The sequence below is a fragment of the Vigna angularis genome, chromosome 1, assembly GCF_016808095.1.
Source record: "Vigna angularis cultivar LongXiaoDou No.4 chromosome 1, ASM1680809v1, whole genome shotgun sequence".
Lineage (NCBI taxonomy): Eukaryota > Viridiplantae > Streptophyta > Magnoliopsida > Fabales > Fabaceae > Vigna > Vigna angularis.
In genome coordinates, this window is record NC_068970.1 from 22,599,061 (window position 1) to 22,622,752 (window position 23,692).

A 23,692-nucleotide genomic window follows, 5' to 3' on the forward strand; every position below is an offset into this window, starting at 1 on the left:
TATATAAAAATACTAAAACAAAAAATATATAAATAAAACTACTCAATATTTCAACTTAAAACCTTTTCTTCCACGACATAGTTTGATTTTTTAATGTGATTATTTTTTAAAAGGTAAATAAAAAAAATGAAGAAATACATTTTCTCAATCTCATAATAAAAAGAAATTAAAAAAATTCTGTCAAATGCTCCTTTACTTACTTCAATGACAAGTATAATATTATTTTGTATTTAAACAAAAATTAGGAGTGAGTTACTTATAACAAAAGTAAATCTACATTTTACACTTAGAAACTCAGACGTGTTCATTTTTTTATTATAATAAAAGATAACAAAATTATTATTATTATTATTATTTAATTTTATAATTATAAGATCAAATATGAATAATTTTATAAATTGATTGTAAATAATTTTTATTTATTTTGTAGGTGGTTTTATAATTAAAAAATGATTAAGTTTAAAAAATGTCAAATAAAAAATATTAAATTTAAGGAAATAATTATTAAAGGATAAAATTGATAAAATATTAAGAAAATCAACATCTGAGATTAAATCACGTTTAAAACAAATATATAAAATGCTTGTTTATAAAAATAACAAAAAATATAATTCTTAACATCTATCATACTCATCAAAGCTTTTCAAAAATCATGCTCATCAAAGGAAATCGATTCTAAACTAAAACAAGGTGGGGGGTGGATATATATTATAAAAATTTAAATTTAATATGACTACGTCATAGGGTTCTCCATAGTTGTAGCCTTGTAGCATGTAATTTGGTTCCACGCGTCTCAAATTACAATTATTCGGCATCATTATAGCAGGACCAATCGAAGTTTCCTGTTCAGTGCCGCAAGAACGTTTGGACATTACGAATACAAACCTTTAGCATGGCCATCTTTATCTCGCTAGCATGTGGTGATTGACAAAGCTTCCAAACACGCCCTTAGTTTCAAAACACACGAAGCACACTCCTCCTCCCTCCTCGTAACTCTTGCGTCGCATTCTAATTATCAAGAACTGGTTAATTTGCATTCTTAATCTTCACTCTTCAACAAGGTGAACATTTTCTTTTCCTCTTTCTGCGTTTTATAAAGTGCGACAAAATTATGAAACTTTATTTTTGATTCAACCTTGTTCTTTCATTCGAATGGACACTAGTTTGAGTAATTTTGATTGGATTGCTGACTCTGTGAATCTTTAAAATTCCAGAAACGTATTTGAAATTTACTTTGACGTTAAATTACTGGTCTTCCTTAATTTTTGAACAATTGTGTTTGTGTTGAGTACAGTGTGTGGGAATGTCAATGATGATGGAGAAGGCAGAGTCTGGACAGAAGCTATACACGAAAATGCGGCTTTGGGAATTTCCGAATCAGTATGTGATTGAACCAACAGATGGATCTTCTTCGGGTTCTTATTTGTCAGTTAGTCGAAAAGATGGCTCCATCAAGCTCATTGGTTCGTTCTTACTGTTTGCGTCCCGTTTTTCATTTGTCATGCGCTCTCAGTATAACTGAGTGTTCGCTTTCTGTGTTTTTATTTTCTGTTTTCTACAGATGAGATTTCTGAAAGCAGTACCCTTCGAGTTCCTAAAATTTTCACAATTTATGGGGTGGCTGGGATGTTGCGGCTTTTGGAGGGTAAGTGAACGTTAGCCTTAGCAATAGCAGAGCCAAGGTGAATTGTGCATTTTTTTTCTTTTCTTTTCTAATATTGTCTTAAATAAATAGTATATATGATGACCGAGTGTGATTAGTTGCTTTTGGTTCATTTACATCAACTAGAGTCAGTGCTAGAAATCTCTGGTTTTTCTTCTTTGCCAGTGCTTTTGATTTTGATCATGATATTTATTTTGCATATATCTATTTTATATAGATAAGACGAGGTTTGCACATCACTTATATATTATAAATTTATTTTATCTCTAATTGATGTGAGACTTTCAATACACACCCTTCACACCGAGGTATAGATATCTCGTGTGTGAGAGTAGAAATTAATGGAGTGATCCGATAGCGGTCCGACAACGACGGATGGAAACAAAAATGCCACATAGAACTTGTTAAGATAACTCTAACCATGACTCTCGTACCATGTTAGAAAGTGAATTTTTTAGCCTAATTCAACCTCATAAAACCGACTTACAAGGTGTATGACTTCGCCTTGTCTTTTTCGATGGACGTGACTTCCAACACTTTCTTGCATGGATGTATTCCTTTTCACCATTTACTTTGGGTTAACTTTAAATGCCTTAGGATCGTATTTGCTGGCTATAACCGGGCGTGAATGTGTTGGATCCTACTTGGGACATCCAATTTTCAAAGTTTCATCTCTAAAGGTTTTTCCATGTGATTGTTCCCAACACAATATCCCTTCTGAACAACAGGTACCTGCTAGAGTTCCACTTGTATCGTTGATTTTATGTTATAATAAGCAATTTGAAACTCATAATCGCTGTGTAATGTGTCAGAAGAAGACAGAGATCGATTTTTCTGGGATATTAAGAGTTGCTGAGAAGACTACGGGTCTGTTCTTCTCGTACGACGCCAATTTAACACTCAGGTGAACTTTTATTTGTTTTTATATTTTTGGCAAGCATCCAAATTTTCAGGGAATCAGACATTACTCTTAATTATTCTTAGGGAAATTATCTTCCGATTAGCAAGCGGGTGTGCAACCATGCAATCTTTTAACGTATTCAAATTTAAAAAGCATACCTTTATTTTTTGTAACACTAATTTGTATATTACAATTTTTGATCACGGAATTAAGGATAATCACATCTGGCTTTGTTGTTTAATGGCCGAAGTGTGTATTCGTGCATGCTTGAGGACATTCACGCTAAGTTTTGAAATGACTAACGAGAAGGAATTGAAGTGAGTGTAATTTTAAAATGTCTCTTTTAATAAACTTGTATTTTTCTTCGACTGATAATCTATATTTGGACTTAATCAATATCATCGGTAATCTTCACTAAAAGGCTTCATTATATATAGTTGTAAATTACACCATTCTTAATTAGAAGTATTTGCTAGTACTTCAATTTAAATTGAAGGTTGTGGGCTGGTTCGTATAAGAAAAGAAAGTATGGGGTTGATGTTCCCTATTATTATCACCTTAATTAGAAGCCATAATCATAATTTATGATTAGTTTGTCATTCTCATCCTACCCAAAATTCATTTTATTGATACAAATGTACCCACAAATTCAAATATTACATTAAATTATCAATAAATGCATTCATACTTAAGAGGGAAAGATATATTTATTAATTGAACTTATTAATATTTAAATTACTTTTATTATAAATTTATTGACTATTATATTCACTCTTTTTAATTATCTAACGCTACATTTTAATATAAAGTATTTATATTAAAATATTGACACTTTTATTTCAATTTTTTAGCCTGAGGGGAAATACTTAATATTGCAATTGAGATATCAATTTATTTTATTTAATAATTTTTAAATTAAAAGGCCTTGGTATGATGTTTTCGTTAATGCATACTATAATACATATAAACATTTATATATATGACATATCATATCAAATTTCATCATATGAAATTAATTAAAATTGAAATCTCAAAGTACAGAAATCAAATTTAATTTCTTTTAAGTGAATGACTATCGGGTGAAATCATAAGACACCGAATGCATTAAAAGTAAATTGACTTTGATAGATCTTGAAGGTGAGAAATGTTTACAATATAATCAGATGCATGATTAAAATATGACAAAGAGCAATTTAGGAGGCCTTAATTTTAATTCAATTTTTGTGGGTATCAATGTGATTTTTATTTTATTTTTTGTAATTTTTACTCTATGTAAGAATCTCATACTTTTATTAATCTTTTATTTGGAAGTTGCAAAAATATAAAAGAAAATTTTAAATTTTTATAACCCATATTCTTATTTTTTATGTTAGATTACCATACTTTATACTTAATTGGGGAGATCTTATAAGATTAATATTTTATAACTTGGTGTATAACCCATGGGAGATGCTCTTATATTGGTTTCAAAAGAAATATAATAATTCTCTTAAATATAAACTCTCAAGTCTGAATTTAGTGAATTAAAAAAATATATAACTGGAAGTGAAGATCCTAAAAAAGTGGTTTATGAAGTTTTTCTATGTAGATTAATCATTTACAAAATCAATATACATCTATAATTCTATAATATGGTAAAAAAAATACATTATTAGAAAAACTTGTTATGTTTGTGATTGCAAGAAAAAAGTAATTGCAAAATTGTATTTATGACATGACTTTAATATTATGCGCTGCAGTACCCAAAGGCTAAATGACCTTGGTGACGAGTCTAGGTCGCTTCCCCTTTGGAGACAGGTAATATATTGCCTTTGTCTAGTCATTTGTTATAGAAGAATTTTACTACCCAAAATTGAAAAGTTTGCTCTTATCACTACCCTCAGCTCTTTCAATGTATATATGCAAACAATGCCACTGTGGTGATTCAATCTGATTTTCTATTTCGTTTCATATTTTCTATTTTTTGCTTGTTACCAATGCTTTAACACAGGCAGAGCCTCGATTTCTATGGAATAATTATCTGTTGGAAGGGCTCATAGAGAACAAGGTAGGCTGTTTTAAACTTGTTCATACTTTTTTGGTTCCTTGATTGCTTATGCATTCGTATATTACTAACTAATTAATAATGTTTTAATTCTGTGCATGCAGCTTGACCCATACTTACTCCCTATCGTCCAAGGCAGTATCCTTTTCCCATCGCTATATATGTATTCCTTTACTCATTTTTTGACAAGTAATATTTGTTTGGGTAATTTGCTTTATTTTGACCAATCATTAATTATTTCTTTTTAGGATTATCCTTAACAAATCATTAGGTTTTCATCACTTTGAATCTGCTATCGGGAAAGATATTATTGAAATCACGTTAATCGCTAGGAGATGCACGAGAAGAAATGGTATTTAATATGTTTTAATAAATTTGTATTTGTTTCTTCATCATCTATGCACTTACGAAGTTTTTGCTTGTGCTTTGTATAAGGTTGAATCAACCATGAACTCTCCCAAATCACAGTACACCAAGAACAGAAAAACATGGATGGAAAAAAAAAAGAACACACTACAACCAAATGAGTGATAAGTGGAAAAGGATTTACCACTTTGAATATGGAAATTTGTTGATAAGAAACAAGGGTGATTATCTCACCCAAGACTAGTCTTCCTCACAATTACCAAATGCTAAAAAATTCAATTTCATTTAAAGTTGTCTAAACGGCCTATTTACAAAAGTATTTAAAGAAAGAAGAAGCTTATGGTAGAAGCTTTCTTTAACTAGGCCTTGTTAAGACAACATATGCTTCCTAACTATGATTTGAGAAGCTTCTCTAATGAGTCAAATAAAAGCTCATTTACATATTCTGTGACAACCTAAACTATAATTCTTAGCATATTCGGCCAACTATTCGTAAGTTTGTATAATTATAAGTTAGCTACTTTTAACTAACAATTTAACTACCTCATATTTTCTACCAATGATATAAACTTCTCTCACAAGTTCAATCATGAGATAGTTACAATAGGGTTGTTAACTAACAACCTAACTAATCTTCTAGCTTCCATCATTAATTTGTCCAATACCAAAATGCTAAGTCTTATAAAGAATTTACGAAAAAGTAAAGCTAAAACTCGTCTCCAATGTTCATTAGTGATGGAATTCACATTTCTAATCCTGTCTCTAGCATGCTTCCTTATCTTGAAAGTCTTTTCTTCTTTAGGTTTTCTTGGCCTCTATCATGTTCTTCTTAGGTCTCTACTAATTATTGTTCCTATTTGAAGATCCACTAGACAAACCAAAACCCCCCACAACACTGTTCTCTTACCAACCGTACCCATAGTCCTTCTTACAATCTTTCATCAACCAGATCTTTTGTTCCCAAGAGCCCTTTTTCATCAAGCTTATCTTTTGCAAAGTGTGTCCCAAGTGATGAAATTAAGGCATTAGAAGCAAACCATACTTGGTCTTTTGGTAACTTGGCCTCCTGGGAGACATTGTATCAGTAGTAGGGTGGGTTTATAAATTGGAAAATAAACCTGATTGATAAATATATAAATATAAAGCTCATTCGGTGGCCAAGAATAGGTAGGCTTCGTTTTTTCCTTTTCTTTTCTTAATTGATTTTTTTTTTGTGTGGAGGTTTATACAAAGGTTACTTTGTATAGACCATAGATTTATTTTGAGATCATACATCGCTCTATTCAACTTGCAGACCATATATTTATCTTATAAGCTTCAACATGGAAAAATATTATTTACACCAAGTTGAAATATAGGCCATTTTTTTACTAAGTTCAAGAGTGAGAATAATGTGAATCATGACAGGTATAATAATAGGAGATAATGTTCTGAAAATAATATTCAAACCTTTAATTAAATCTTTCTGCCACCAGTCTAGCATCGTAATTGTTTATTGAGCTATCTCCATTTTCTTTGACTCTAAAATCCTTTTTGCTTCCAACGCAAATCCTGCTTGGAGATGAAGGAACAAGAGTCCAAGTAATATTTTTCTGTAAAGCAACAAACCATTTTAGGATAACCTATGAGGTAAACAACAATGGTGAGAGGATGATAAGGTTTAGGGAAGAGAGGTTTGACTAAGAAGAGAAAGACTCATTTCAACTATGTGTCAATGTTTTTCTCCACATTACCACTTTGGCGATGAGTAATAAATGATGAATAATGCCTATCTTATTAAGTTAGCAAATAAATACATAAAATTCCCACCTCCTTCTCCCCAATAATGTGTTTATTAAATTGCAACTCAACCATGCTTTTGAACTGTTTAAAAACTTTTAAGGCATTAAATTTATTTTTAAGAATCTATCCATGTGAAAGATGAGTGGGCATCGAAAAAGGATATGTAGTAACGAAAATTACCATGAGAATTAATGGGAGCATGTCTCCATAGGTCACTATATATCAATTCCAAAGGAGAGACATACTTATTTTGAGACAATTGGTAAAAAATGAGTTTTTCCCATGTAACATGCAAACAGAAAGGAAACTCAACCTTATTAAGAAAGTTGATATTATATTGTTGAAAGACAAGACAAAGGACATTTGAACTAGGATGTCCTAATGTAAGATGCCAGTATATGGAAGAGTTGTTCATACAAGGAAAGTGGGACAAAATTTTAGCTGAGGGAAGAGACAGATTGCAAAATTGATAGAGCCCATAAGGACTGACATGACCTTGAAGAAGAATTTCGATGGAATCCAGATTTAACAAAATACTTGTTAAAATAAAACTAAAAAATGTACAGATTGTCACAAGAAAAATTGCTTTCACTAATAAGATTTTTGCTTATACGAGGGACATGTAATATATACTATGAAGAACTAATCAGACACGATTGCTATATGGTGTGGAAAACTTTGAGGAACACAGTGAAAATATTTTCAGACCTTGACCATAAAAATATCTTATCAAAACTTTTAAAAGAAGAACTTTGCTGAATGTTTTGAGCGTTTATTGTTACATGACAGAAAGCACCTAATTCAGAAAACCAGGTTGAGTTTGGTGTTGGATCAAAATCTACAATCATAGGCTGATGTTTTTTCCTTTAATATCGTTGCTGCTATTGTGGTTGCAACTGAGAGGAACCAGGTAAATGCCACTGATAAGGATTACCACGATTTTTTGGATAAGAATTCAACTATGATGAATTAGATTGATTCCACTGCCGAGACCAATTGGAACCTCCATTATTTGATAATTGAAATTGGATATTAAACTTGTTCTAGCATGTTAATGTGTTGTGACCGTACTTGACACAAACCTAGCATTGAATACTTCTTTTGCCACCAGTTCGTCCTCGACCTACCCAAAGGACCACCACAATTGCCTTGGTTTCGAAATTTAGAATTAGATTTTGATAGTTAACATTTGAGTCTAAGTTCTGATTTATCAATTTAGCTTCTATAATATTCACAAAAGACGAATCGAAAAGGATGAGAGGTTGTACTTTTGATTTCTAAGTTCATAAGCAAGAATTGAATCTTCTCTTCCTCGCTTGAAATTTCACCAATACGACTTTCAACTAAAGAATAATATCATGAAATTATTTTGGTGAGCCTTCTAAAATAGAACCAAGTGTTCACGATGATAAGTTGGATCTCGAACAGCAGAAAGTATCAATAAGTGCTCCTGATGCAAAGTAAGTACTCTTCAATTGTGGTAGTTTCCAGTAATGAATGATGAAGTTCAAATTCATGTTATCTTGCCCAAGTGTGAGTTTGATGACAGAAATATGTATGTATTTTGTCCCATATTTCATGAGAGTAAACTGGTCCAAGAACACGATCAAGCATTGAACTCGATAATGACGATTGAAGCCATGCAAGAAGAAATTGCTTTTGCTTTTCCCAAGCCAGGTACTATTGATTGATGAAACTCTGATAACGATCACTTTTAGAAAGAATAAGCATCGGAATAGAAGGAGAAACAACAAACCGCTGAAAACGCTTTGATAATAGGTTCGGTTTGTTGTTAACATAGCAAAAAATTCTTCTCATAAAGCTTTTTAGTGATTTGATGGGAAAATGTGGCCGGAGCAGCCACCGGGATTGAAGGAGAAACCCCGTCAAGAATTGTGGCGAAAGCCATGAAAAAGGATCAATGAGCTCTGGATACCATGATAAACACTGACACGCTAATTTTATTAGTAAAGTAAGAACTAAAGTAATTTCCTCACAAATAACAGAAACCACAATTGCAACAGAGTGAACAACACTAACTTGGGATCTGATTATTTCACGGTTCTGTTGGTGAGATTGCCCAATTTAGATACTTTTTTTTTTCATTGCAACACAGGCTGGGTTAAGTCGGCGATACCTATATTTCTGACTGGATAGGGTCCTTTTGTGTATCAAACATTTTTCCAGAATTTTGGGGTTTTAGATGAGTTTGGCATTGCAAGCCAAGAAGGATAACAGTGAAAGAGAGAAGGAAGAAACTTGTGACAGTGCAAGCCACGAGACTACACAGGCTCCCAAGGATTTCGGAGCTTGGATACAGCGTCAGAAGCAATTTTTTATAATTAGAACAGAAATTTCTCTTAAATAGAATGCCAAAGATCTAATTAAGGGATTCCTAAACTATTGAAATCATAGTTAACTTCAATGATTTCTGGTTATATAAAATGAGGTAACTAGCCTATTCTCATAATTAAAGCATTTACTTTTGTGTGTAATTCAGAATCAACACAAAATGTTTTAGGGTTAATATCTTATTCTGGTGTATTCTTAGGGATTCGAACACAACATTTAGCCATGGAAAGTTGACTTCAGCAAAGAAGATTAACTCAACTTCAGTTGACAGCCTTTATTGAACAAACAACCCTTTACCAAAAACCACAAACAATCCCAAAGTTGTCATACATTTAATGCTAAAGATAAAATTAAAATAGACAATCTCTTTAGTCTAACATAATCTATAAACTATAAAATTTGTGTGAGAAAACTTCGTTGTCATCTGTGGCTGCTTAATGAAGCACGTGTCGTTGTTATTGGTTACTAGGGTGCCATATTACAGATAACAGTTAATCTGTTATCGCCTAGTAGAGTACAAAAAACTCCCAATAGATTGTACTGAATTAGTGTCATTGATTGATTGGCTAATGACACAAACACAATCATTTCCTGAAAGGAACCCGAATGTGGAGAAGAGGAGCTGATCCTGATGGATATGTGGCTAATTTTGTGGAAACAGAGCAAATTATGAAGATCAATGGGTATACAGGATCAATTGTTCAGGTAACGCTTTGTACTATCATACTGCAATGCAATATAATGGTTTTCTAGATTTTTTTTTTAATTTATGATTCTATTTCAAATCATTAGGATCTATAGCTATTTTGAAATAGCTCTTTGATTAACATTAGCTCAATTATTAAATTGAACTTTTCTCACCAATTGTTACTTTACCTTGTATTAGATAAGAAAATTACCAGTTTTTAAGTCCTATACCATATGTTTAGAAAATTATTCATTTACTTAGTTTTTTGGTCGAACTGCATTCCCTGTATGAATTACTGCTTGATGTTTCGTTTCAATGTATTGATAGTAAACTACATCAGAAGTTAGCTTTTCTCTCCAGAAGCAAATAAACAATTGTTATCTGAAAAAAGTAAATTAATTGTCAAATTTTGAAAAGTAAGCTTTGGTAGCTGCAGAAAATCATAATTGTATGCTTGGTAGCGAGTCATAATCCATGGTGAAATTTTGACTTGCTAAAATGACCTGTTATCATGCTTTTCATTTACATAAGTATCTAATTTGCTTATAATTTGCAGGTTCGTGGTTCAATTCCGCTGCCTTGGCAGCAAATTGTTGACTTAACATATAAACCGAAGTATGAATTACTGAACCATGAGGAAGCTGTAAGTTGTTATTTTATTGCTTTATTTCTTGAAGTTTTCATCTAATAAACTAAATGTATTTGACTATGGTTTCATTGTTTATTATGCAGCCCCGAGTTTTGGAGAGGCATTTCTTAGATTTAAGAAAAAAGTATGGGTCTGTGTTAGCTATTGACCTAGTTAACGAGGTGAATATTATTCCATTCCAAAAAACTTAAAAGGCTTATCTCATGAATGTCACAGATGATTCTCGGGTCTATAATTGGATGCTGAACCCTAAAAGTAACTATAGAAATTGCATACTGTCAAGAATATGGTACCGACCAAATACTATCATTCTATAATGTATAATGCTGTGCATGTCCTAAGAATATCGTGTTAATAAGGATGGATTTATGTATCACCATGCATCTATTTGAGTGTATTTTCTTCTCTACGTGGTTTCTTAATAGCACGGAGGAGAAGGTCGGCTATGCGAAAAATATGGAAAGACAATGCAACATGTATCTGGTAATGATGTCAGGTAGGAGTCTCTTTCACTTATATATATATATATATATATATATATATATATATATATATATATATATATATATATATATATATATATATATATATATATATATATATATATATATATATATACAGAGAGAGACACATATATATCTGTTTTTGGAATTGGTGCAAACCCTTTTTATTTTTTTGTAGATATCTGCATTTCGATTTCCATCACGTTTGCGGGCACATCCATTTTGATCGTCTTTCAATCCTTTATGATCAAATATCTGATTTTATTGAGAGAAATGGGTATGATATTTTATTATTTAAGTTTTTAATCATTTAGATATAAAATTGTCTCATATTCAATGATTTGATTTGCATTCATTGCCTGCTATTGCCCAAGTAGACCTCAACATTTATAGTTTTACTATGTTGCATAATGTAATTTGTTGTCTAGCTGCAGACTCTCTTTCCTTTCTATGTTTGTAATCAATTTTTACTCGGCATTATTTGAAGGGTTCCAGAATTTTGATCCCTCGTTACTATTCTGTTTTGAAATTGTAGATACCTTCTATTGAATGAAAAGGGAGAGAAAATGAAGGAGCAACTTGGGGTTGTGAGAACCAATTGTATTGATTGTCTAGACCGTACAAATGTTACTCAGGTCGGTTGGTCTATACGATGCAAGTTTTTTAAACGCTTAATTCCTTCTGTATTATCAGTTTGGACTTGCTGCTTAGTATCAAATAAAAAGCTCAGCATTATCTATTTTTACCAATGTGTGCATTTGTTGCATGATTTTCCCACTTAATAATGTTCTTACTCATATGCAGAGCATGATAGGCAGAAATATGCTAGAATTCCAGCTTAGAAGAATTGGGATCTTTGGTGCCGAGGAAACCATTAGTTCACATCCAAATCTAGATGACAGCTATAAGATCTGTACGTGTATTGCTAATTTTCAAGTTACATAAATTTTTCTCCTGTTTAGATTGTTTCATAGGATTTCTAACCTAGTTTCTCTTCTGACTGACTCTATTATCAGTGTGGGCTAATCATGGGGATGATATAAGTACTCAATATACAGGCACTCCTGCTCTCAAAGGAGACTTTGTCCGGTATTTCCCGTCAATTTTTCCATCACTTTCCTTGTTCATCACACGTAATTACATTAGCATAGGGATAATTTCAAAAATGATGTAACAATTTCTTATAATTTTCAATCGTGACGCTCCTAAGTTTAAAATTTAACCTTGTGCCACCTCCTCATTATGTTTTGTTTGGATTCAGATTTGGGCATCGCACAATGCAGGGGATAGTAAATGATGGTGTGAATGCTCTTATGCGCTATTATTTGAATAACTTCTGTGATGGAACAAAGCAGGTCTCTCTATCTTATCTCATATGTGCATGCTGTCATTACTTATTAACATACGAACGTACGTTGTATGTCTGGTCCTTCATATGTTTGAATTTGCTCTTTTATCCTCATTTAAAATTTCAAGTAGAGTTAAAAGTTTCATATTTAGTAGAAATAATAAAAAAAAAGATAAGTAATCATAAATGTACAGTGTTTTTTAGTTTTTTGTTAAAAATAGTATTCTTATATGATTTTATCAAGGTTCACATATCTCTCCCATGGTAGACAATTCTTATTTTTCACGTAGTTGTGATCATATCATGAAACTTTGTTCATCAGTTATTGATCCTGCTCATGACTTCTTTTTAATGTAAAGGATGCAATTGATCTCTTACAAGGGCATTTCATAGTTTCTGCCAACCGAGAACATAGTCCTTCTCAGAATCAAGGCATTGAAGCTATTGCTGTAAGTTCAATTTCTAGACTATATCTTTTTGGTTTTAGAAAAGTTATCAGAAATTTAATATAAATAAATGTTTGCTTCTCTTTTAAATATGGCTAAATTCATTCCTATTATACTTTTATGAATTGGGATTTGTTTTGATTGGGATGGAAATAAAAAGGGAAAGAAAGGAACGAAGAGAAGAGAAACTGAAGTTGTTTAAATTGAAACAAAAGAAGAATAAGTCACGGAAAAAGAATGGAAAGTTTTATTGAATTTGATTAATTTGACCAAAAAAATTAAATTAATTAAATAATTTAATAAGTTATAAAAATATTCTTGATATAAAAATTGAAAATGACTAATTATAAAATAATTAATTTACAAAATTGAAAATAATATTTAAATTTATTTTGTCAATAACATTACATAAAATTATATGGATCCAAAGGATAAATAAATTTTTAATACAGTTTTATACTTTTGTAGAAATTTAATTTATTTTATTCATATTTATTTTAAAAGCAAACATACTCAAAATCATTAATATTTAATGATTTCGTAGAACATTAAGTTCCAAAATTATTGAAACTGGTCATTGGTTAAAAGATATTTGATTTCTATATGCTTCATTCATCCTTGGAAGATTGGACATAAAGTCTATTTGATTATTACAAATTACTATCATATAGAGAATCCTAGTGCAGCCTTTTTAATGATTTTTAACATTCTCTGATGTTTTTTCTTTATTCAAATGTTCCTTCTCTATTTGGTGCTCTCTTTTTCTTTTCGAGTTTTTGGCGGATTTTTGGCTCTCCACCTTAAGTTCATGTTATTCCTTATATTCATTACTTGATGTGATTTGCATTTTAAAATTTGAACATTTATTTGTTTATCATTGCAGTCATTTCCTCTGGCTTTGGGTCTGGTTTTGACTGGCTTTTTTTTCACACTCATGTCGTTGACGCAAGGTGAATTAACTGTATACTGTTGAGAAATCTATGCCTTCTAGTTAAGAAACTTATTTTAATGAAACTAATTGCATATATCTGACATAGCTTTCAAGTGACGATCTTTAATTAACTTGTGCAGTCAGATATGATTTTAAGCACTTGTTCTTCTCACTTGTGTGGGCAAGCATTAGTGTTGGTATAGCAGCATTTGTGAAGGCCAATGGTCGCGTTTTCTGCAACAGACCTCGCCTACACAAGCCCCGGTGTTGACTCCATACACAGATCACTGTTTGCAATTAACAATCCTCAACTGCAGGAATCTTTGCACTTCAATGTCCCTTGCACACTTCTTATGATATACTTATTCTATTATTATACTAATTTTGTAGTTATTATAGCTTCCAAAATTGATTCATATCCCATTACAGTGGTTTATGCTTTTTTGCCAGTTCTTGCTCTGGCTTCCTCTTTGTATATGCATGTTTTATTTCTGTCTTGTATAAGATTAAAGCACCTCAAGTTATCGGAAATTCATATTCATTTTATTCTTATTGTATGCTTTCAAGAGAATTCGTTCCTTTCAAACTGCTTTGTTTCATTGCTGTATCTTCTGCAGACACTTTGTTAGGAACCGAGAATTGACAAAAGAAAAACAAAATAAAATGAGGAAACTCGGTTTTTCAAGATTTCTTTCACAAAAGATTTCTCCTTTCAAAAGAGTCAACCCCTCAATTTACAATCACAAAAAATCTGAATCTCTTATCTATCAGTCTTTTTCCAACCATTTATATCTAACTACCCACCTAACTATCTAATCAATATTCTAAATATCATAAAAAGTCCTTAAAAGTTGGTATATATGAATGAGAGAGAATGACTATTTTTTCCTTTTCTTCTTTTCAAAACATGTTTATCTCTGATCGGCAAAGGAGGAAAGGTAGTGTTGGAAGTCACTAATTCTGTTCGGTGTCAAATGTTCCAAATGGTGTGGGAATAGGAGGAGCACAAGGAAAAAAATAACCCATTCATACCTTAGGACTACGCGTGATCTAATAGACTCTCCTCATGCTGCTCGTTTTCAAACTTTAGAATCTGGATTGACCACCCTAAGCACAGTGGGAACTACCTCACAATCATTGAACCGCCAGTGTCAAATGCTTCTGTTCCACTGTTTTAAATCTGTAATGTTAAACTTGATTTTTGGAACCAACTTCTCGGTTCCAAGTCCTTGTGGGTAATTATAGTGCAATAAATTAAAGTTTTTTAAATGGCAGATTTATTACTCAACGTGGTGCCTTTTTGTTCTGATGAATACTGGATGCAATTCCAGGGGATTTAAAACCAGATTTGGCTATCTTGTTACATACCTATAAGGATGTGTTTGCTATTCCTCAAGGCTTACCTCATAATAGGTCACATGATTATCATATTCCCTTGCTTCCTAATGCCAAACCAGTGCAAGTACAACCTTACAGGTATCTCAGCCAAAAAGAACAAAATGAGAAAATGGTATATGTTGCAGGAAGGTCTCATTACCTCTAGGAAATAGTCCTTTTTCATCTCCAGTTGGTTGTCTTGTCCTTGTGAAAAAGAAAGATGGAACATGGAGGTTTTGTGTAGACTAAAACCTTGAGTGTTATTATTATTATTAAGGATATTTTTTGTCATTGTTATTTGTGGAGTAGCATTCCTTCAATCTCATTCTTGTTTAGTGGCCATCACAATTTTTTCATCTTTAATTTTCTTAATTTTACCTTTCATTGGACACTAAAAGAAATAATAATATATAATCACTTTTAGCTTAAGAGGAGTTTTTCAGCTAAAGAAAAACTAACAAACATCTTTCACTCTAGCTTTTATTTTAAACTTTAACTTAAAAACAAAACTAAAGAAAACAAAAAATTGCATCTTAGGAATACGTTACAGATTGTAGCATTCTACCCATGCAATGTACCTCACGAGGATGGAGTGGCATAGGGAGGCCAGTAAAGATGAAATTGAATCTTGTAGACAACGGTGAGACCCGTAAGATCAACAGGAGAAGACGTAACATAGCCTTGCACAAACAAGAAATCTTCAGTGCCTCCTACGACTGGAAGATTGGAAGATTTGACGTTATCTGTGACACCAACAACAGAAAGGGAGCCCTTGTGATTCTTCAAACGAAGAGTTAGCTTTGCAATCGAAATGCTTCGAAGGCCGTCAAGACTAGATGTGACTGTAGTTCCTTCTGAGATCCCAACCAGTTTGGAGGATCTGTTGGCTGCAACTGTCAAAGGGTCCTGAAAGGCAAATAAGGTGCCAAAAGGGGTTGTGGTTTGACTCACTCCTGCTCCTCCTTTAATACCATCCACTATGATATACCCTGTTTTGTTTATGGTCTCATGTTGAAACAGTGAGAAGTGAAGGGATTTCAGCTGTTGGAGATGCTCATGGGAGCCTGCAATGCCTTTCAGTTGGATTATGGCAAAAACTATAACACCAACAACATAGTTGTGTGAGGAAGCCATCATATCTTGGTTGCTTCTTCTCATCAGAATGGATACAAGACTGATATCTCACTTCATTATATACAAGAAAAACATGTTTTTTTTTGGCACAAAACAATAGTCAAGTCAATGAAGTCAATAGAAACAATAACCAAGTCATTTGTGGTTGTCATTTATTGTATAAAATCATGTGATTTTGGCTGCAAGATTGTGTAGGTTTCTACAATTAATAAACAATCCACGTAGTAGTGGAAGTAAATATTACTCTGCATTTAGTCTTCAATCCAATGTACTGGATTAGGAATCAGAATGTGAAAAGTCTCTTAATATATTCAATGTTTTACATGATTATACTAGCCAACAATTAATTTTCTTATCAAATCCTTTTTGGAGTTAATTTTGGTTTCATGTAATCTTAAAATTCACTTTTTTTTATATTACATTAATCGTTTAGATATATATATTTAATTAAAGGGTTTTTAATATATTTAATCGATGCTCAATATAAATCGATGTTACATAAGATATGTATATATTAATGTTAAAATACATTATATTGATCAAATTGAATTTTAACATATCCAAAATTAAAAGATTTAAATACGCATAATTGAATATTAAAATTGATTTTTTATATATAATAAAAAAATAATAAAATGTGTTTTTTGGTAAATATGACAATATAATTTTAATCCTCTAAATTCTAGTTTATTGGAAATTTTTAAAAATAATATACATCATAATGTCCTGCCTCTAATTTTGACATATCATAAATTACCTCAAAATAATTGCAACAGGACATGATTGAAATAAATTTATTTTTTTTAGGAAGACTAAAACGATCTTAGCGAAGAGAGTTTAGTATTAAAATAAAATAAAACTAGTCATTATATTAAAAGTGGACATTCTCAATATTTTCAGTTTTATATCATTTTGTGCACATTTCACACAGTATGATTCGTCCAACTAAAAACCCAGTCCATCATAGTCTTTTTATATGTAAACTTAATTTCTTTTGAGTGTCTCTTTCATAGTGGTTATGGTTTCACATATGTCCAATTCAGACAATGTGAATGAAATTCACAGGAGGAGAAAAGTTGTGGAGTACAAATGTGAATATAAAGTTTCACGTTAGAAGAAATTGAAAAATTATATATTTTATAGAATATAATAAAAGGTAAAATTACTTAGTTAAAGATAACATAATAAAAAAATAGTGATAGAAAATTGTATGAGTTTTATATAATGTTAAAATTATAGTAGTTGGTATGGTGACATTACCCTTCCACTTAGGAAAGCAAAAGTGAAGTTGAATTGTGTATGTAGGAAGAAGAAAAGTGGTAATAATGATGAACAACCACAATAAATCTTGCATTTAAAACATGTCCACATCTACTTTTTCAACATTTGAATTAAGGTCAGATGTTATTTTCAAAAGGAATATCACCATCCAAAGAAAATGGAAAAAGTCTAAATTGCCCACTCTTAAAGCTAATAATTTAATTTTCATTACAAAAACTTTGAATCAAGGAAATAAATTTTAACAAGACTTATCACATCAAAATTAGGGTTGTAAACAATGAATTTGAGGAAGTTTAATAAGACGTTGAAGATGAATATGAATATGAATAGAGCCAAATGTTTGTTTGTTTAGAATACTTTTCCTTCCAATCCAATGCAAACCCATCGTACACTCTATAAATTGCTGTTTTATATCGTACTCACAAACAATTCAAAACAAACAGCTACAATACAACCTTTTGATAGGTTATGTTAAGATAAATATAATTTTCAAAATAAATAAATTCATTTTATTATTAGAGATTCTCGATCTCATTTTTCTTTTTCCTCTTGCTTACAAATCCCATTAAAATCAAGTAAAATTAGAATAGATCAATTCAGAAAAAAAAAATCATATCAAAATCATATTTTGGTATCTGATATTTAGTATTCTCTTATTCTTTTTTTTTTTTTTTTTGAGCAAAGTGAACTTTCACATGCATTTATCTTGTTTCTATTTGTTATCCATATTTTGATGAGGTAAATCTGAATGTTTTTTTATCATGGGATTACTCCTTGAATTAATAATTGCACTTTTAAAATTCCTAAATATATTATTGGCAATAATGTCACAACCAATTGTAAATATTCACCTTACTCTCACCAGAATCTAGTTCAAGAGAAATAAATCATTAAAAATAGAAACCAACAATTAAATAATAAATTCAATATTCAATTGTTTATACATACCTTAAGGAAATAACTATCAAATGTTTAAAGGCATCTATATTCAACTCTTTTATGTCTCACATGACTACCTCTGTCTTTGCCTCTCATGCTTGAGGATGTGTGGACGATAGTGCCTTCAATAACAAACGTTTTAGATTTTTTACAAGAAATTTCTTTCTAAAATTTGCATATATGTGATATTAATTACAGGCAACATTATGGTTAAAGTATCAAGAGTTAGACAAGAAATGTACAAGAAAACAAGAATAAAATATAGAGCCTACTTTCTGTTGGTCTGAAATAAATGTATATCTTGAACAGGGTGCAACCCTGCCAAGGCTGTTAATCAACCATTCCAAAAACCAACTCCATGTTTCCTTATTCTCAACTTCAACAACAACATATGCTAAATGCATCATTTTCTCATTACCATCTCTTGCCATAACTGTTAACAACTTCATTCCATATTTACCTTTAAGAAAACAACCATTTAAACCAATAATAGGCCTATAGGATATAAAGTTGTCTTTGCATGCCTTCAAACAAACATACAATCTCTTGAATATTGGGTTGCCCTCATTCTCTTCTACATTGACTTTCACAATAGATATAGAATTTCACCTCAGAAGCTCATTTGCATAGTCATACACTTTTTTATATTGCTCTAGCAAGGAACCATCCTGGTGTATGTCATTGTTTTGGTCCAAAAGGTCATAGACCTAAAGACATCAATGTTTCATTTCTTACCAAATTTATTTCTAAGGTCAATGAGATTAATTAGATTCTTTCTTATTGTCTTCTCTAACCTACCATTTAACCACTTTGAAGTCATTAAATAGACATTAAATTCCATATTGTAACTATGCATGTTGATAATTTCTCTTCAGTGACAAGTATGTGTTGAGCCTTATAAGCAAGCATAATAAGCATATCACTCACATTTTCCTTTTGCGTCAAAACATTCCACACAAACTCTTCATGTTTCATTTTTAAAAATCTTCAATTCTCTACCATTATGCACACCATAAGTTCTTATTGCTTTAGCAAACTCTTCCTTTTTTGTGAAGTACATGCCAACTTCCCATTTATAATCTTCTACACTTTTTGTAAATTGAAAATATTCCAAAGTTTTCATATCTATCTCTAGAATCACTATATTCACCATTGTCTAAACTTTCATATTATCATTCAGTGTCAGACAAATATCTATCATTTACATCTTTAACTACTTCCTTTGGCATTTGGCTAGAAGATCCATTCAGCCCACCACTTCAACTTCGACATTACCTTCCCAAAATTAATCTTCCACTTTATCTCCATAGATACTAACATCCACTATTTCATCTTCACTTAAAACGTCCCCTTCAAACTTATTCCAACTACTAAATCAAAGTCATCCTGACCTTGACCCTCCCCCTCCCCCTCCGTATCAACTTTAGTCTCATCCTCCCCTCCACATGAACTACATTTTCATAGTTCCCATCTCTTTTCACAACAACCTTAGGCTAACCCTCAATCTCACCCTTCACATTAGCCTTTTGTTCACAGTCACCCTCTCCCTCCATAAAACCTTCAGGCTCACCCTCACTCTTACCCTCCACATAAACTTATTGTTCACAGTCACCCTCTCCCTCTACAACAACCTTAAGTTAACCCTTACCCTCCCTATCACCTCTATAGCAACTTCAGGTTCACATTCATCTTCACCCTTAACCTCATTGATACAACCACCCTTATTACTATCACCCTCATGAGGAAAATATTTCAAAATATTTACTATTTGAGGCTTGAACACTATGTGTACAACATACAAGTGAACTTTACCATTAAGTGTGGCAATGTTCTCCATATGACATGCCATTTTGTCATCACACAACAATTCCAACCTTCCTTCCAACACAAAACATTCACCTATTGAATACCACATTTCCTTTACATTGACGTAATCCATGTCCTTTAGAATTCATAAAAATCTCAAAGTAGTTCCATTTGTCTGAGTGACGTGACAAAGTACCAATTTCTTAAACATATTTCTATGACTCATTATTCATAAACTTTCCACCATGGTGAAACACCACTTCAAAACTTGACTCATACATCTCAACTAATATATATATATATATATATATATATATATATATATATATATATATATAACCTATGAAATATGAAAATTCTCCAAGAATATAAGAGATATTACATTGCATACCACAAACACACTAAAAGACGAATTTGAAATGGGGAACTACAACCTTAAGATCTACACATAATGGTGGAACACCACTTTCAACTATATTCATAAACAAGTATTGATTCAATCACATTACATACTAAATTACAAAAAAGGGCAACATTGAAAGATGAAAAACATAAAAAACACTAACCCTAAACCTAGTAATGATTGAAATAGTACAATAGGAACAAAAACCCAAAATCAACATGCACAATGATACATATTGAAGACATATGCTTCTTTGATAGAAAATTCAACTCACTTCGTTGTTAATGGAAGCTTGATTTTTCACTTTCACTTGCAAATCGCCTAAAATCCCAAAATCATCTTCTCGTTGTCTTGGCGTAGATAAAGAAAGCCCTTATTCCAATTTGGTTTTTAATTTTATTATTTTTCTTATCAATCCAAATTTGTACATCATAAAATACTTATGTGTTACGTTTACATAAATTGCAACGAAGCCATGTTTAAGCAATCAACATTAAGGATTTAAACAGCGTTAACAAAAAAGGACTTGATTAATGTACATTACAAATTTGGAGACAAAATTGGCCCAAAATTAAAAGCGGAGACCAAGTTGACACACTCTTAAAGTGAAGATCATCCGAGTAATTAAGCCTAAATCTAAATCTGTTGTAAAGAGGGTTTAAACATATTCAAGATCATTCATACATATATTTATTGTCTATATATGGATGCAAGTAGTTAGAGATGCTTCATGATTACTCACGATATATGCATTTGCTCTTACTTCATTTTAAGGATGAAGTCTTATATATCTTTAAAGTTTTTAATGCTAAAGTAAAGTTGTAATGTGGAAAACTAATTAAAATTGTAAGATCAGATAGAGATAGCAAATAGTATGATAAATACACAAAGAATAGACAAGTATATGGCTCACTTGATAAATTTCTTCAAGAGCATGAGATTCTTGCCTAATACATTATGCCTAGTTCTCTAGATCAAAAATGGTGTGACGAAAATAATATGTTAAACTTTAATGGATATCGTTAGAAACATGAGGAATAATTCAAAACTTAATCAATTCTTGTGGATGGAACAACTTAAGACAATTATCTAAGTTCCAACTAAAGTTATTTTAAAGACACTTTATGAGCTATTCAAAGGTTAGAAATTCAATTTATGACATGTAGGTGTTTTGGGATGTGTGTTTGAAGTGAGACTTAATAATTGATAAGAAAAGAAACTAAACCCCAAAACTATTAATAGGTATTTTCATTAGATATGATAAAAAAAATCCAAAGGGTGTAAATTCTATTTTCCATCTCAAAGCACTAATTATGGAATAAAAAAAATGTAAAGTCTCTTAAAAATGATTTGATTTGTAGGAGTGATTTAATTCAAGATATGAGTTTCAAAAAAACATTATAAAGTACAACTCTCTCAATCAAATAATAGATTGTTATTCATTCACATTCCTCCAATTCAAAAACGTACTAAACAATCAGTTATTTAAGTTCTCCTGAATATAATGAAAACTATGTATGAAATTAATTTCTCTATGTGTTGAATATACACATAGAGTACTCTATTTATAATATAAGAGATATAGGTTAAGCCCAAAATACAAATAAGAAATAATAACAAACTAACTAAAAATAAAAGATAAATATAAGATAAAGTATTTAATAATCTAATATATCTAACAAGTTCCACAAGATATTAAAGATGATAGTATATATCAAGTTGTTAAAGAATAACAAGAAGTAAATGTTAAACAACCAATTAAGTAACTAGTTGATTAAGTTTCTCATCGAGGTAATGAGACAACATTAAGAAGATTTATCAGTAACTATGAAGTGTATTTACAAGTCATAAGTTTTAAGGAATCGAATTTGTGATATATGCTATGAAAGATAAGATAGATTATATGACTTTTAATAAAGTCTAACATCTTATTAACTTACCTAATTGTGTAAAATCTATTTGATGTTGATGGGTTTTCAAAACTAAAAAAGACTCCTAAAATAATATTGAGAAAGACTAAACAAGTCTCCTTATTAAGATATTAAGTACTTCCTGATTTACCAATTACTTAATTATTGAATGTGTCATAATCTCCAGTATCACAACATAAACTATTATTTATTCCCATCACATCATTTTAACCCAATTGTAATGTTCATAAAATTATTATTTTACAAAAGAAAAATGAAGACCATTACATAATTCACCAAAAACAACAATTTTTTATGTGTTTAACCATGTAAAAAAATTGAAAAATTAAAAGAAAAATCCAAAAAGGTTAATCTTAAAATGGAAATCAAATTCTTAAAAGAAAAAATATGATCACAAAAAGTCTTTTTCTAAACATAGAATAAAATCACTACTTAAAAACTAAATTACATGTTCTAATAATAGTCTTCTCATATGAACTCAAGGTTATTCCTAAATAGATATGTAATTCACTTCCCTTAATCTCCTTAGTTTTCTCATACCTAAAAAATATTGGAAATATGAATTGTAGTACCAAAAATCAATCCATTGTTTTTATTCTTTCTTCATGTGTCATTACTTTTACAAAAGAAATATTTTGACTCTTTCTCTGTAATTTGGTTGAGTAAGAATCTTTTTCTTATGGTTAAAGCGACAATCAAATTAACCTTTTTTTTCCTTTCTTCAATTAGTGATATTTTCTTTTATTGGACACACATAGTCAATAATTCACTATAAAAAAATTATAGAGACATATTGATAAAACTAGGTGCAAAAAATAGTGTGCCAGGAAAGAATCAAATATGGAATGGAAACTTCCATGGGTATCAACCAAACCACAATATTATTTATGAGAATGATTGCAAACTCCTTTAATTCCAATGAACTTTAAGAATAACACTTATATTTTAAGGGTGCTTGAAAAAGATTTATTACATGTGATAAATTACATCAATAACCGTCAGAAAATTTATTAAGATTTTTATTTAAGCTTAATCATATAAAAGGTTTGTCATATTTTTGTATAACTGAATCTTTTTTTTTTTCTGACTCTTGACAATTAAACGATGGGAGTGAAATTTACATTATTATGTATTTCAAATATCATACT

General features: G+C 30.9%; 2 protein-coding genes across 2 annotated transcripts; one reads left to right on the forward strand and one right to left on the reverse strand.

Moving 5' to 3' along the window:
• The first annotated feature begins 1,002 nt into the window (after nucleotides 1–1,002).
• On the forward strand, nucleotides 1,003–14,095 carry LOC108328464 (phosphoinositide phosphatase SAC6). Its single transcript, XM_052871396.1, has 21 exons — nucleotides 1,003–1,061; nucleotides 1,295–1,463; nucleotides 1,562–1,645; nucleotides 2,261–2,391; nucleotides 2,476–2,567; nucleotides 4,304–4,361; nucleotides 4,555–4,611; nucleotides 4,713–4,746; nucleotides 4,880–4,960; nucleotides 9,707–9,813; nucleotides 10,353–10,439; nucleotides 10,529–10,606; nucleotides 10,871–10,941; nucleotides 11,127–11,225; nucleotides 11,484–11,583; nucleotides 11,753–11,861; nucleotides 11,965–12,037; nucleotides 12,210–12,303; nucleotides 12,656–12,745; nucleotides 13,626–13,692; nucleotides 13,814–14,095. The coding sequence occupies exons 2-21, from the start codon at nucleotides 1,304–1,306 to the stop codon at nucleotides 13,942–13,944; spliced, it is 1,803 nt and encodes a 600-aa protein (XP_052727356.1). The 5' UTR covers nucleotides 1,003–1,061; nucleotides 1,295–1,303; the 3' UTR covers nucleotides 13,945–14,095.
• A 1,354-nt stretch (nucleotides 14,096–15,449) lies between these two features.
• Nucleotides 15,450–16,224, reverse strand: LOC108340526 (pterocarpan synthase 1). The gene has a single exon (XM_017577985.2). The coding sequence runs from the start codon at nucleotides 16,206–16,208 to the stop codon at nucleotides 15,630–15,632; it is 579 nt and encodes a 192-aa protein (XP_017433474.2). The 5' UTR covers nucleotides 16,209–16,224; the 3' UTR covers nucleotides 15,450–15,629.
• Nucleotides 16,225–23,692: the final 7,468 nt, after the last annotated feature.

Coding starts and splice junctions, on each gene's coding strand:
- LOC108328464 (XM_052871396.1), top strand. CDS start 1,304: ATGTCAATGATGATGGAGAAGGCAGAGTCTGGACAGAAGCTATACACG. Junction 1,646..2,260: donor GATGTTGCGGCTTTTGGAGG/GTAAGTGAACGT, acceptor TAAATGCCTTAG/GATCGTATTTGCTGGCTATA. Junction 12,746..13,625: donor AAGGCATTGAAGCTATTGCT/GTAAGTTCAATT, acceptor TTATCATTGCAG/TCATTTCCTCTGGCTTTGGG.
- LOC108340526 (XM_017577985.2), bottom strand. CDS start 16,208: ATGAGAAGAAGCAACCAAGATATGATGGCTTCCTCACACAACTATGTT.